The sequence below is a fragment of the Pleurodeles waltl genome, chromosome 10, assembly GCF_031143425.1.
Source record: "Pleurodeles waltl isolate 20211129_DDA chromosome 10, aPleWal1.hap1.20221129, whole genome shotgun sequence".
NCBI lineage: Eukaryota > Metazoa > Chordata > Amphibia > Caudata > Salamandridae > Pleurodeles > Pleurodeles waltl.
The window spans coordinates 838,768,759-838,785,279 of record NC_090449.1 but is presented as its reverse complement, the minus strand read 5'-3'; the positions used below and the strand labels follow the sequence as shown (position 1 = coordinate 838,785,279).

At 41.1% G+C, this 16,521-nt stretch overlaps 1 protein-coding gene across 1 annotated transcript in view; it reads left to right on the top strand.

Annotated features, from left to right (window-relative positions):
• EXOSC7 (exosome component 7) overlaps positions 1 to 16,521 on the top strand; it is a 70,738-nt gene that overhangs the window by 53,816 nt on the left and 401 nt on the right. Inside the window, exons 6-7 of the mRNA XM_069211517.1 lie at positions 7,148 to 7,271; positions 14,592 to 14,747. Of these exons, the coding sequence (XP_069067618.1) occupies positions 7,148 to 7,271; positions 14,592 to 14,747 (280 nt within the window). The remainder of the gene's footprint in view (positions 1 to 7,147; positions 7,272 to 14,591; positions 14,748 to 16,521) is intronic.

Genomic DNA, 16,521 nt, shown 5'->3' with positions numbered 1-16,521 from the left:
TTTAATTTTACCCTGGGGAGTTGGTGGTCCCGCGATGGACTCCCTGTCTAATTAGTTCTGTAGCCCCAGGGCTCTAGAGAGTTGAAAATTTTTGTGAACATTTGTCAAACGGTGCCAAAGATATAGGCACATCAGAGAATGCTTTTTTATGGAAACAAGGTCCTAAATATAACTACCTATATATAGGAACAAAAACAAAGGTTACAGCTTAGTTTTGTTTAGGAAAAAATAGTTTCCCTATGCAAACCAAGTTTAAACTACTCAAACTTTTAATAATTTTAAGTTATAGTTATTACTCATTTGCAATTTAACCACCACCTTCAAATTATCATAAGTAGTGGACCTCATTATGCGCTCTTTTCTGCTGTCTAACCAGACAACAGAAACTATAACTCACCACTCACTTCTTGTGCATTGGTGAAAAAACACTTTTTAGAACCTCCTTTTATTTGTACGGTCACTTAAAAGTTCACCACAAAAATGTACATCTTCTCAAAATGTAGAAAATGCTTTGGGCCTGGAAAGTTTTGTGATGGTTTGTCAAATAGGTGGAAAGTTAACAGAGAGCTGATATCCTAGGAATTCCTTTGGGAATACTAGCTATGCAGAGTGGCAATCAGAGCTATTGTGATTTTCTTTTTTCTTCTTTTTGTCTATTGCATTTGGTATGTGTTTGCTTATTGATTTACATAATCATGTGACCATAAATGTCTTTTAGTTCTTCATGTAGCAATTCCGAAACGTTGCCTATGCATTCTAGTTTCTTTGTTGTGCTTCTTTGCTACATAAGTAGGATTATGCCACATAAGAACCCCAACGTGAATGAAAGCCAATCGTTGTTATAAAATGAAGATCATATATATATTTTTTTTTACTAATGACCAATTATTGTGTAGGGCATAACTAGGTCAATCATCTGTTTTGTTGCACTGGAGTACACAAGGAAGATGGTTTTTGTTTGGCTTGTTGGGCACAGGTTTATTTTGTTAGCCAGAGAGCATGCAAAGAAAACCTATGTGAAGATGTATTCTTTTTGTTATATATTTATTTACAGATTTCCATTAGCATGTGACCATAAATGGGTCTTTCTGTTGTTCATATAGTAAATCTGACACTGTACATATGAAGTCTAGTTTATTTTTTAGACTTCCTTGATATTTTTATTAGTATTGTGCTACAACATATCACTAAGTTGAAAAAACCTTATAACTTAAGAAATATTTACTCTACTTGCCTGCAGTACCCACAAGAATCATCTGCATTCCCTACTATCTACTGCTGCCAAATTTCAGGAAATTCCGACTGGCGGATTTTGCACTATGCAAAATACAAAAATCTATGTAAAATGCACTCCCTTTTTTTCCTCCCCCCCCCCTCCCCTTTACCAAACGCCCAAAAACTTTTAGTACTCTGTTGTTATAAATTGGGTTTCTAGTTGTCAGAGGTATGCACCCTGTCCGAGTATGGACCACAATCCTAGTCAGGGTAAGTCAGTTACACACCATAAACTTACCTGTACTTACCCTCTGGTAGCTTGGCACAGAGCAGGCAGGCTTAACATAGGAGGGAATCTGTAAAGTATTTGTGCAGCACTTAAAACAGAAACACAGTGGGAACGCTACAAAACACTCCATACCAAGTTAGAAAACTAGATTATATTTCTGTGAGTAAAACAAGACCAAAACAATAAACATCCAATTAGTAGAAGTCGAGATCTGAATATTTAAGGAATAAAAGAAACTGTAGTTCTTAGAAGCATTAAGCACCAACCTGGGCTATGTGGTCATGCTAGATCAGGCAAAGTCAAGAGTACAGACCGACTGCGATGGAACGTTGACCAGCTACTGGTACCAACCTTGCCCCGCTGATTTCCTTGGTTTTCTGGATCAAAAATGTACATCATATTGCCGATTATGTTCAGTGAACTTAACATTTCTGGATAGGAATTACTCGTATTGAAAGAAACAATTAATTATTTGCTAAATGTTGTCCTCATTTAGGGCTCAGAGGTCAGTGCAGAACTGAATTCTGCCATTACTCTTATTTGCCAAAACAATTGGTGACACCCACTGGAATGGTTCTGATTCTTTTATGATGCCTTGTGAAAGGAGTTTCTGTAGTAGTTTTTGCAAGTCCTTCTTTATGCACAGTGGCACACTCTCTCTCTTACATATCCATTCTGTAGTTTGTGATGCAGGAAGCCTGTTAATTCTTCGGATCTACTTCTGAAGGCCTTAGGAAATTCACGGATCAGCAGGTAGCTCAACTTGTCCTCCTGTACTAATAAGACTAGATCCAGGCCATTTGGATTCAACACGATTTGTAAGTGTCTGGTCCTTCCACCCCAAAAACACATGCTTTAAGTTACATAGATCTTAATGCATGCACTTCTTCCCTTGAAGAATCCGCACAAAAGTAAGCAATTAAGTCAGTTGATTTTCTATCAAAAGCTGTAGCCCTAATGTCAGGGTTTTGTAGTGAGCCAACCAGAGGAGCAACTTTTGTAAAAAAAAGAACTTCTGCAATAATTATGGCATATGCAGATTCTGAGTCTACCATCATTTCTAAAGATGTGTTCAAGACTTGTAAGATGCACATCAGGGCTTATCGTTAACTCCCTCATGTAATAATTTATCTTCTCTAATCACTAATATAATTCCTTGGCTAGATTTCATCTTGGGTTCAATATCTTCATGGCTTATGTGAAATCTGAGCAACTCTAGGTCTTGGCAAATGTCTGCTCTCTTCTCTTTTTACAAACTCTGCCACAGTGTCTTGTGCAACCACACATATTAGAATCCTTACCTAGGGCAGGGCAATTCTTGTATAAAGCCAGATGTGAAGAGCTAACACATCGAAAGCATGAGAGTTTTGCTTATGCTTTACCTGCTTATGCTTTCTCAGGTTTAATCAGTACACTGCATATCTCACTGCTCTTATTTGTAAACTTGTCATCTTTCACTTCACGCACCCATGAAACTGATTGCTCTATGGCCTTGGCAGATTTTTCTTCTTTTTCTAACTTATAAATCAGTTTGCTGTTGGTATTGACCATCAGCTGGTCACAAATCATTTCACCTGTAGATTCACCAGAGTTACATGCCTTGGATAGTCCTCTCAGCACCGCAAGTCAAACGACTCCCCTTCCACTCAGAGTGATACTTACTGTGGGCTTAAACCTTAATTCCAGTCTCATTAATGCCTCCTCAAGGTCATCATATTCCTCCTGCCCACCATTGCTTTAACCTTTGGTAATGTGTGAAAAATATCTTGGCCCTCTGATCCCAATCCCAAACAACGTGCTAGGGTCCTTTTTTTCACTCAGCAGTCACTCTACCAGCATCAGTGGCCTCAAAATAGGTCTGGAACTATTATTCAGTGTTTCCATGGGACCTTGGAATCCTATTTAGTTTGCAAACATTTCTGTGGTGGATCAATGTGCATGCATACACAGAAAATATGGAGAGATGCTCACAATTATCTTAGTGCCTCAAGAAATGTCCACTCTCCAGCGTTGAAAAATGTTTCATATAGAATGTCACCAAAACTTATTGTGCTGCATACATTCTATAGAAGTTGTAGGATGCAGCACAGACAGTTTGGCTATCACACTGTTAAACGATGAGCGCCGTAATAATGGTTGGCCGCAGGAACTTCAATGAATGTGGGCAATACAGCAGTCATTCTTGTCCTAGGAGACTGCAAACAGCAAACCAGATATGGAAGCAGGAGTGAGGCGGAGTGGGTACGGCTAACGTCTGAGCCTTAGCTCTTCTGATGGCGGTAAGCAGGATGGTAATGGCTCACCAGGAGGGGTGACTAAATGCGTTGGAGTTGAGGGTTCCTAGCGTAGCTCCTACGCTTGCATCTCACCGGCTTAATTGTCATTGATGCAAGGAGGCTGCTCTGATGTCAAATTCAACTCACCTTGCTAAGTGGAATGTACATTGGCAAAGTGTGGTGTGCCACAGTTCACTGATTGAATGCTCACAATTTGTCAGTCAGCACAGGACACAGGGTAGAGATCCTGTTTCTCTGCACCAATGTAAGTAGTGTTATAAAACGAATCAGGTAAAACATGCTTCTTTTATTAGATGTGCTGACAGAATAGATCCTTTAATAGAAATTCTAACAGGAAAGCTCATCAAGTACATAAAATGTATCACAGCCTAAACTCTCATATTTTCCACCCCAGCGTTCCATGGAACACACTATCTGCAAGGCGACTGGGAGGGAGAGTCCTGATTTTTGGCCTTTAGCATGTTTTGCCTTCCTTATTTCTGAGAAATTAACTTTGTTGTCTAGGGTAACACAGTAAAAAATGGTAATTCAAGTGGCAAGACAACAGGCTACCAGGTGCCAGTTAAAAACAGATACCTCCAGATGTTTACATTGGATACCTAATAAAATGTTTAAATAGTGAGATTTTTCCTTGTCCAGTCTGTCTTTTGTCTCTCATCTGGCTGGAGGCTGATTCATGCAAATACTGGCTGTTTGACCTGGCCCTTTTACAGGGTCATTCCCCAAACCTTTTGCCTTTTTCCTCCTTATTTTTCTGACCCTTGTTGGCTGACGTTATGACTCTGAGCACTTTCTCACTGCTAATCAGTGCAAAAGTGCAAGTGCTTTCCCTTGTAAACTTGGTATGATTGGCTTATACCTAATTGGCGTACATAATTTACCTATAAGTCCCTTGCTAGTTCTATACCCAGTTCCTGTAAATTAAATTATACTAGTGGGCCTGCAACGCTGCTTGAGTCACCCACTGAAGTAGCCTTTCCAACCTATCTCAGGCCTGCTAGCGCAGGACCTGACTGTGCAGTTTTCTGCCACAGGGACCTGGCATCTAAATGTATTTGCCAGGCCCAGAACTCCCCTTTTACTACATATGAGTCACCACTAAGGTAGTCCCTAGCTAGCCCTATGGGCAGGATGCTATGTATGTAGAAGGCAGGACATGTGCCTAATAATGTGGCCTGTCCTGGTATTGACAAACAGCCTATTGGGTTTCTCACTGCTGTGAGGGCTGCCTCTCATAGGATTGCATTGGAAATGCCCTGCCTTATGTGTAAGGGGTATTGTCTGATTTATGAGGGATAACGTAGGCATGTTTGGTATGGTTGTAATGGTAGTGAGAAACGTTGCTTACTGGTGTAGGTGGATTTTTTATTATCATTACAGAAATGCCACTTCTAGAAAGAGAGCATTTCTCTGTGCTTATGACTATGGTGTTTTGCAGCTTGACTCCAATCCACGTCTGGGCAGAGTGACAGTTGGGCTTTGTGCATACTTTTCAGTCAGCCTGTACACAGGGAGGGTGGAGGTGTCACAGAGGTGCATCTACATACTGAATAGTCTTCCTGGGCTGAGAGAAGGGAGAGGCGGGGCACACCTGCATTTGTTAAGGCTGTACCCTTGCCTCACACAATAGGGTTGTTTACCCCCAACTGATGTTTGGAGCCTGTGCTAGAGGAGAGAGGGGGCACTCCTACAACCAGTTGTAACTGGTTGAAACCCCCTCTCCCAGTTGAAAATGATTTGCAGAACTGAGTATGAGTACAGGGGAATTTTCCCCACAATTTAGACATGAAGACTTGAAGAGACTTAACTGAAACTGGACAAGGGACACAGGACACTGCTGAATGGACTCACCAGGACCCACCTTGGACTGCTGCTGTGCTGACCTGTGACCTACCTGGTCACTAGGAGGAACTGCCACCATCTGCATCCCTTGTGCTGGCCTGTTGTTTGGGCCTGGTAGCCCTGTGCTGCCCTCCCATCTGTCTCCAGGGACAGGGTGCTGTGGCCCCTGACCCCTGTAATTATTATAAGCACGAGAAGTGCTTCATTTTTCTGCTCTGCATAGCGCCATGTGCAGCGCTGTGCTCGTGAGTCACCAAGAAGTTCACCGCTGCGACCCGGGCTCATTAATTTGCCCCGAGCACCTAGGAAGCGCCTACTCCTGCTGAGCCGCCGCTCTGTGTAAAGCGCGTCTTTAGGAGGGCCGAAATCACCTCCGCACCCCGGGTGTTGCTGTTGACAAGCGTGTCGCCCTTGTGCTTCCGAAAGTGCCCTCAGGGCTCCAACAAAGGAAAGAAAGGAGAGAGCGCGCTCCAACTGTGCCCCGGGGTAAAACGCGCTCTAAGGAGCGCCCCCGGGGCACAAGCAGGCACCTGCTTTGGTGCCTACACACTGCTGCGGCCCAAGCGGGACAAGAGAAAGGAAAGAAACGTCGGGCGGGGAAGGAAGCCTCCTCCGAGGCTCCCTGCCCCACTGGAGCCCCCTTTTGTTCTGTGAACGGGCAGGGGGGAAAGGAAGCCTCATCAGAGGTTCCCACTACCTCAACGAGGCAAGCGCGGGCGGGGCGGACGCAGCACAGGTCCCCTTCCTTTCTCCCCCATAGTTTTGTTGGGCTTGTCTTGCTCCCCCCTCATTGGAGGGCCACACATTAAAAGCAATACTCAACACAGGACCAGAATACCTAAACAGATGCTTATACTTTCACCTACCCACCAGACACCTACGCTCTGCCTCACTTGCACAAACTTCTCACGTCTGCAGAAGCAAAACTGGAAGTTGTTCATTCTCCTACATCGTACCCAAGACATGAAACAACCTCCCTCAGCACAGCAGTGCTTTCTCTTCACTTCTTGAGTTCCACAGGAAGCTGAATACCTGGCTTGTCATATAAGCACCTTGGGATCACACACCTGCACATCTTGCCCAAGCACCTGGATACCCTCTTGGGTGATTAGTGACTATACAAATCAACATAACATAACATGGAAATATACAAGGAACGTGTAATCACCAGCCATACGTGTCCCTGCCCTCTCCTTTCTGCTTTCTGCAGATAACCCACCTACCAAGCCAGTTGTATTTTAGTTATATATCTTGGTAGAAATAGAGTGACTGGAAGATACACTATGGAAACAAACTTATATGTGGGCTGTACATGCACCAAGGCTTGCATTTTTCCTGTTTGCTCTTCTCATGTCACAGGACATTGCATGAGTCTGCTGTGTGCTGTGCTAGAGGGAAACATAGGACTACTGCAGATTTCTTGTACCGTCAATACTTCTCCTTTGTAATCATGTCAACTGTTCTGAGAATGTTTTTAACAACCGACGTTCTTCTATATTAATAGGATTCCCAAGGTAAGAGTTCTAGAAGATGAAGAAGGTTCCAAGGAGATTGAACTCTCTGATGATCCATTTGATTGTATACAACTTAATGTGGAAAACGTACCATGTATCATCACTGTAACCAAAGTGAGTTAATTTAAATTTATTGTTTTGGAAATTTCCGTGTAATATCATTAATTCAAAGGTAACATTTTCTAAACTTACAAATTAGTCTTTGTTATTGATGCCCTTCTTTTAAATATGCACAATGAGGAGAAGGAGGAAGGGAGTTGTTACTTTTCAAAGCCCCAGTTTGTGTTTACTAGGTTCAGTTCTCAATGACTGAATATGTGCTTCCTGTGTACTCAGTTGGGAGCCTTCAGTATCCAGATTTGTGTTGTGTTAGTGGGCAAAATCCTGCAACACAGCCAGCAATTCCCATTTAACTGGCCTGGCGCCTGAAAGGCTGCTGTTGGGCTCTGGTAACTAACTCAGCTGTAGTGTTGTATTTTGATTTAAAAAAAAAAAAAAAATTAACCATCAACCAGGAAGGTCTTACGTTTTGGTCTATGCTGTTTGAGATACTTTAGTTGTTGTCCACTGTATTGTGTATTGTGTTCATGCCAGGCTTTACATTTCACAATACCGAGAGCTATATTACTGCACATACGTTCCCTTCTTTTCACAAGTCTTTTTGAAAAACAAATGTCCATGTGACAGTTCTCTAAAGGGCGGCTCTCATCAAAGAGAGGACACAAGCATTGGCAAAGCCAAAAGGTTTTGCCTAGGCGAGATCTATTTGTTTTGTAAGTGATTTTTTTTTTTTTAAGACATGTTTCGCAACATTTTAGCACACCCAAATCCCATAATGTTATGTGCTTCATTAGTGATTTGTGATGAGACAGGCTGTCTTTATGACTCTACAGACTTCAGTTATAATTGTTGACACAGAGTATCTAACTATCATTCTCAGATTCACATGCACCCAAACAAAGTTAAGCATCTTCTAATGTACTGTATAGAGCTGTGTTGTGATACTTATACATACTCTGCTTTGTGTACAATACCACCCACACCTTAGCCCCAAGTTTGCCTGTATAATGCATTTCGAAAGAGCCAGAGTTGGATGAGGGTCTTAGTGTTAACCACCACTAAATCGTAATGCAATTTGAACAAGTGCATTAGATCCAGGAAATGTTGCCTTAAGTACATTTACTGTTGTATCAAAGAGCATTAAGTTACTGAAAGCATCTGTCCTCACCACTCAAATGTTTACCAGTAGCAAATTTTAGCTCTGTTCACTTTAAATTTCCTTATGCCCTTTTCTCCTTTTGGCATATTCCATTATAATCACCACTGCCCCTGATGCTCGAGGCATCAGCCAATATTCATTCAGCCTCATATCTTGAGTTGAAAATGGAGCGTGTCCTCTTGCCCTCCCTTCATATACGTTCTCAAAATAGTTCTCCTTGCTTTAAGATTTCCTTAAATGGTTAACCCATGAATCTTGGTCAACAAGCCTGTCTTGCATACCCAAGCCACATGCTTAAATTGCACAATTACTGCTGCTTCGCATTTTCAAATTCATTCTAAAGGATTGTGTTCTAAACTTGCAGTAAAACGTCTACCCTAAATATCTTATGATGCAGTCGCATTACTGCTGGTCTGTTTTGCATCCCTGGTAATATAGTACTAGGAAACTGTTAGTTGCCCTAATATTTATCTCAGTATATCATATTGACTTTACCAAGTAGAGACCTTGAGATCTTATGTTAACATTGTGTTAGCTGCCTGTATTTACTATGGCCTCGTTATTATTGCCACTAGAACTGCTGTTAGTAAAACTATTTTTTACTTTTCCTTCTGCTATATTGTATCATTTGACAAATGTAGTTATCTTCTCCATGCCCTACACTGCTGACTACAAATGTATGCATCTTCTTGTGCCTTGCTTTTGTACTGTTACTTTCCATGAATTATGTATCTTTTATGTGTAATACTGTTGAAATGTTTCTAACTACACATGTATTTATCAATTGTAATCTTATTAATGCATAAACTATCTATACACATCCCAAACTGTCTGCAGATCTTCATATTCTCTTATGGAATATTTGTTCTAAAGTACTCTGTGACCGTCAAGGGTTTAGCAGTACTATATCAAATATAAAATAAATAAGTGTAAGAAATTGGATTATTTTGGTGTGGGCGATTACTCACCTCATGGAATATTCACTACCCTGCTGTACTCTTAAAGTCAGTAAATTAACCTGAGCTCAAACCCCAGTAGCCATGGCACAGAGCAGACAGGCTTAAATTAATACAGAAAGCACTCATGCTGTCACAAAATGATAATAATAATAAAGTCAAAGCATCAAGCAGTAAAATTCCATAACCAAATTTGAAAAATAGAGTACATTTTAATAGGTAAAAATGACACCAAAAAGAGATTCAATAGGGGGGAACCAGAGAGATTAATTTTTAATTTTGTAAGTAAAAGTAGCATAAAAAATGCAACGCACCAATGGTAAACAATATTCATGGTAGACCAGACCTAGGTGAAATTTCAGGTGCAGGTACACAAACCGGGTTCTACCCGGATGGAGGTTTACATTGGGGCCTGGGGCCTAGGGCCTGATTTAGAGTTTGCCACATGGGTGACTCTGTCACTTATGTGACGGATATCCCATCTGCCGTATTACGTTGTCTTTGAGATATAATGGAATCGTAATACTGTGAACGGGATGTCCGTCACGTTTGTGACAGAATAACCCCATCCGCCAATCTCTAAATCAGGCCCTTAGTCTCAAAAGTAGAAGTCAAATCATTCAGGGGGAAGGCAGAAGGCTGTGTCCGCGGAGGGTTCCAAATTGTCAAATGACCATCCCAGTAAAGTAATTGATTTAGGCGGACAAGGCGCAGAATGGGAAAATTTGAATTTAACACCTAAAGAAGCCCTCCCACCAGTCTCGTATTTATGGAGCTTTTGCATGGTCAAAATTCCTATATTCAGACTTAATCTCCTTTTCGGAGGTCGGATTCCTCCAGCGAGGCAAGGCTGAGGCCTCTATCGAACATGGGCTCCACAAGGCCGGATTCCTTCTCTCAAAGGTCCCACTGAATCTGAATTTCTCCTGTGGAGAAGCTTAAGCGGAAGAAACCTGTTTCTTCGGCCCAGTGGCAGTGAACCTTGTGCATCTTGGCTTGGCACATTGGTCCTGCGAAGGTTTTCAACCCTTCTTTCTTCTTGAGGTCCAGCAGTGCTTTGAGAAGAGTGCCAGGGTATGCTACTTTTATGCTTGGCTCTAGCGTGGTGGTAGAGGAGTCTGTCATTGATCAATGGGGTAGAAGTTCCCAGTGGTATCCCTATTCACTTTTGTAACAGTTCCTGTCTGCCCTACTGCAAACCATTTCAGAGTTCCTCTCCTAATGGTGAAACCTTTCTCCTCTTGTATGTGGACAGGGTAATAAGCATCCTCTCCTCTGTGGCCACTCCAAACCATTTCAGGGTTTGGTGCCTGCCTTACTGAGAAGACAAAGGAAAGGGCATTTCCAGGTGTCATCTACATCTGCTTGTGACTGGGGAGGCCTCTTTGAAGTAAATTAAGTTCCAGAGAAGCACACACCTTCTCACATACAGACCTTTGTCTGTGCTCTAGGAGCAGTATTAGCACCTCTTCCAGGGCCATTCCCCAGCTCAGTGATAGTTGGAAGCATGTAAATTAGCTTTCAAGAGTTTCCTAAAGTGAAAATCTAACTTTTTCTAAACATTGCTTTTCCCCAATATCTGTTAAAAAAACAACTTCACCATTGAGTAGGGATTTTAATAAAGAGTTTTAGAATCGTATTTTCTTGCTGGTGCCAATCTTGAGACAGCACAATTCATATTTATTATTGCTTCCAAGTGCATCTATATGGGTGAGCGAGCCTCCCTACATTAAAAATAGATTTTTGGTGCTAGTCACTGTAAGGACATAATAACTTTACATTTCTACAAGGTCTACTTTTAAATGCTATGAACTTTGCCTTGTGGGCTACAAGGCCTAGACAGAGTGACCAATGAGTATATGAAAAGAAGGTTTTTACCTAGCAAAAAGGATTTATTTTGACAAGTTGCTGTGCACGTGTTGCACCATTAATCAGGCTACAATGGTAGGCCTGAAGCCATATTTGCACTGCCACTATAGTGGGTGGCATAATTGTTGTTGCAGCTTGCTACTTGCGATTACCGTCTTGACCCTGGGTCCATTCTGTGCCATATTTTAGGGACATGTAGGCAAGTTAAATATACCAATTAGAAGTAAGTGGATTCAACCATATTTGAAGGGAATGCAAGGCACTTTCCTACTGGTTAGCAGGATTAAAGAGTAGAGATTTTTTAAACTTAGCAAAACAGATGGTGCAAAATTATGATGGAACAAGAGGTAATTTCTACATCCATTTTAGGACTCTTGCAGGAAATTGGTTGGCAAGATGTTTGCTCTGTGGTCTTACTCTGAGGCTTCAAGGACCAAGAGACTCTTTTGTAAATTCTGTATTACATACTCAGACATGCTTCCAAATATTTCAGTTTACAGAGTGAATCACATACCACATAGACCCACAATGAGGTGAGAACTCCTGTCGATAAGCAGATTAGTTACCATTCCTATAATTGTTGGAAGAACTTAGGACAGCATCCCCCGTCTAAAATGCATATGTATATATTCTTCTATCTCCTGGTATGTAATTTGCCTGCTGAAAAGCTCAAAAGCTTTTTTTAGTTCTAAACTCATTTCGTTCTCCCCAGAGCAGTTAACTAATATTTGGGTATATTCTGGCATTTTGAGAATAACACCCCAATTGGGTGCACCAACATTCACATCAGACTTTATGTAGACAGAGAGATAAAAATAGAAAATGCTGCAGAAGCTCACGGCATTTGAGAGGAGAGGCATTTTCACACTGAAGGCTTGATTTACAAAGGTAATTTACATATTTCAATAAGTTTACTACTTTTTGGTATTCATAAATTGTACCATTGTAGTAACTTACTCATTTGTAGTAAGTCCAGAACTACATATGGCCAACCACTGGTACTGCAAGATGCTCCCATACAAAATAATGGAAGCAGGGGCTTAACACTTAACTGTAAGTTACTACAAAGGTGACATTTGTGAATACTGAAAAATAGTAAACTTACTGAAAAGTGTAAGTTATTACAAGAGTGCAATTTGTGAATTTAAAACTGCCTGTCCTCAAATTTACATGAAGGTACAGTTGCCAATTTGTTTGATATACAACCATGATTTTTACAACCAGTTATCCAGCGCTTCCAACAATCAAGTTTCCTGAAATTTGGCATCTCTTTATATTTTAATTGATTTGAGGATTTGTTTTTCTAAAATTCAGCTGTGTAGATGATTGGACTATACTAGAAATTCTAAAATATTGGTCACAACATAGGACTAGAAAGGTATGCAGAAGCTAAACCACTGACTGCTACCCATATTCCAAGGTCTTTCTCGGCTGTATGACACTGTACAAGTACACACCCACGGCATGGGCAGACAAGGAAAAAAAGTGGTGGCGGAGAAAAGCAGGGTGTGAAGTTGTGGATACTCCAAAACACAAACTGCAGAGCAGGAATTATAGATAAGTTATATGACAGCATCATACCACACATCCTCCCCCCATAACAGACATTGTAAAGCAAGAAGGAAAAAGAAAATGCATTCCCTCAATTGACAACAATTCTGTTGAAGTTCCAAATGTGCCTATCATCCATCTTGGCCTCTCCTCTGAACTCCTTTGTCACTCTGTACGTTTTGCTTAAACCAGAGACACTTCAGACTCCTTCAGGCAATTGTTTTTCACTAAATCACCAACATTGATGGACGGAAACTTGACAGCTTTACGAAGGTCATACCACTCTTTCTTTCTTGTCAGGAGGCCTAATTCCAAAACATATTTCTGAACACATGGAGTCCTGCAGTACGTCCCCACCTCAGAAGGCTTCACACTTGTATATGGTTTGTGTTTTTGGAACATCTCACTCCTGTAGGAGTTATGCCCCTATTAACAAGAAACTTCTCCATTTTCTTTGAGGCTAATTGAGCCCAACCTCGTCACAAATGTGAAGTTGCGTGTGCATCGCAAATCATCCATGCATTGAGGGTAAAATTATGATTTATTGGTAAGAAGCAACTCCAGCTACAACCTGTCAAAGTGCACCTAGTCAACCACCTTTCACAGTTTTCAGTTCAACAATAAACAATTCATTAGTAACAATCTAATGGGAATGAACTACTTTGGAGATATCCAAGGAAGAAATGAGACAATAGGAACAAACTACGGAACAGGAACTACACATAAATTATATAACAGATTACCACACAGGAGCAAAGGCACAATGCACAGTAAAAAAACAAAAGGAACTAATGGTATTGTTACATAGTACAAACATTTGTTTTGCACAGTAGCCACCCCATCAGTAACCATAAAACCCAACAAGCAGTTGTGGTGCAATCGGTCTCGCTTTTGCTCGAGTTAGAGCTATATTAGCTTTGTAAAATCCTAACTGGGCTTTTCTTGTCACATAAACTGAAAATGAAAGGTAAAACAGTTGACATAAGCAAGCCAATTCAAACCGCCACCATGAGCGCAAAGGAGAGAAACAAAAGGAAAAAGAAGTTCGCTCGCAGTCAAAGTTATCGGCAAAAGTGGAATCATCCATGTAACAGGGTTGATGGCCAAGGCGGTAACAAAACTGTCCTAAGGAGGGACAAACGTAAATCAGTTACCAACAAAAACAATGGATTTTTGAAAGGCAAGCCCATGAACGAGTGATAATGATTGGCGTGAGGTGGGCGTGGTTAAAACCCAAACACATACCAACACAACAGAAAAGCAGTGCTTGCATGCTGCTATGCCCATCCTAAAAAAGAAAGGTGGGGGTCGCCCTTGCTATAAAAAAACTAAATTTAAAAAAAATAAAAAGTGGTGTGAGGCGCTGAAAGGAGTTTCATTCTGTCAGACAATTAGAACTATGAAGATGAGCCACGGAACCAGCCTTTTTTCCATTGCTGGGTCAAGGTGTGCATCCACTTCCTATCAGGATAGGTCAGGGAACAAGCAACAAAGCAATGGAAAGAAGCATTGTAAGGAAGAGGGAAGCCAATGAACGAAACGCATTAGTAGCAAGGTCATTGTGCATGTGGCAGTGAGCATCCTGCAGTTAAAAGTCCTTCGAGCGACAATGAAGATTCTGAATAGTGGGTTTCTCGTCTAAATAAACATCAAAAAGGGCACCTTGTAGATTGTGCTTTGTGGGGGGAAGGGTTGTGTATAAGGACTTGTATGAGCAGCGTCTATGGCGTTCTTCCAAATTGTAGATAATATGAAATCAGTAGATTATAGAAATATGTTTCAATTTAATTATCTTGCTGTTTAAACTAAATAGTTGACTGACGTGTGCTTTTTTCACAGATTGGTCATAGGCACGTGGTGGATGCTACCGTGCAGGAGGAAGCCTGCTCCTTGGCAAGTCTTCTTATATCTGTGACCAGTAAAGGTGTTCTCACTTGTGTAAGGAAAGTAGGAACAGGCAGCCTCGATCCAGAAAGCATCTTTGAGATGATTGAGGTACAGTCCATTATTTTGTTGCCTCCTAAATGGGTATTTTTAGTGATTTATGGTCAGCCTATTTCCATTAGTATTCGAGCCTCAACGCATTTCCCAGATTATTGATTACTTTTGTGTTTGTTGAATTAGCCGTTCCTCTCTGAATTAGCGTTCTCCTTCAGAGGATCTCTGTTGATAACCGTGACACTGACTATTCCTGCACACTTGTGAATCCCATAGCCGCTTCTCTCTTTCGCTGCCTCTTTCCTGACCCAAAATGGATATTTGACAGAAAGAGATGACATTTTTCAAAAATTATTTATTTTTTCTGTCCAAGAATGGCAGACAAACTCACCCCTAAAATACATTGAGCAGTAGAGAGGGTTTTGAAAGGTTTGAGAAAAAGCACAAAAGGTTGAGAATGAAGACTACTTACATTGCGTACCCTTATTTCAACATCTCGTCAGAGGTAGTAAGCGCTATATAAATACAATTATAATATATATACAGTTGAAGCCTGCAGTGATGTATGGCTATACAGCTCCCTGATCATTAGCGCTATTCTTATAATATTGAGTTGGGGTACTATATCAAATATATAATATACAGTGTGTAAGTGTTACTAGAATTTAAAATCTTGTTGCTGGTAGCCTGTCTTTCCTTTGTATTAACTGTATATTCTGGAGAATGTCATCAAGGAAATAAGTCTGCCAGTGTTTTGACCTTCTGCTGCACATCTTCTGTTGTCTACATTTCTGTGAGCACGACTTCTCTACCTCTGCGCTTCATTATTGCACCTTGCTGGCTCATCCTGCCTTCTTCAGATCGTTTTCATCTAAGTTAGGATCACACTGACCTCTGAAATTTCAGAAATACATGTGGCACGTCTCATCCTATTTACTCCACTGACGGACACATTCCCACATCTCAATCCCATTGGGTTCTGCTGCTGCCCATGTACTTTTAGGACCACTAGTCTCAGAATAAAGACAGGGATGGCCTGCACGTTATATTTTTCCATTTGAAGAAGCTAATCCTGGTAAGAAAGTGTGGCTTCTCACTCTCTATGCTAGTGTACATTACATCTGCCCAAAAGGTTAAAGAGCATCTCAGAGCTTATGGTAATTGAAATCTTACCACCGCAACAGAGTCCAAGTGAGTGTCCTCTTGACAGACTGACTCACAAGAATACCAGCCGCTTAACAGAACGTACATTAACACACTGCACACCATTTTGTTGTTTTTGCTTCTAGTGGGCTGTACCTGGATAAGACTATCATATGTATGGCCCTAAATGTATCTGTTAGGTTCCAGATGCATGCACATTTACAACACAGGGTCCTGGCACCAGTGACCCTGTAAGTGTTTGCTAAATGTTGCCACCTTAGCAGCCATATTGACTTAACCAGTTTTACTCTCTGCATTGCCAGAAGCCACTCTCATGTTCTTTGTCCCCATATTTTCCTTCCTCGTTGCCTTTTTCTACCCCTTTTCTGTGCTTTCTCTCCTTTTGCCATCTCCTGACAGTACTGTCCTGCACAGTGACAAGAGTATCCATTTCCCTTAATTTTCTGCCTCTTTTCTTACCCTTGCATCCCTTGTAATGGTTGAGCCAAATCCATTGGGTCAGATGAGTGGACTTTCTTTCGACTTCATAATTTCAGTCAATACTGTCTATATTTCGTTCAGTGGCCTTTACCTTTCTAAGTTTGTTTCCTGTGCCTTCGTTTAAGGGTGCCAGAGGTCTATACCAAAGGATAGTTCAGATTGATGTAAAAGAGTAAAGCCATTTTAA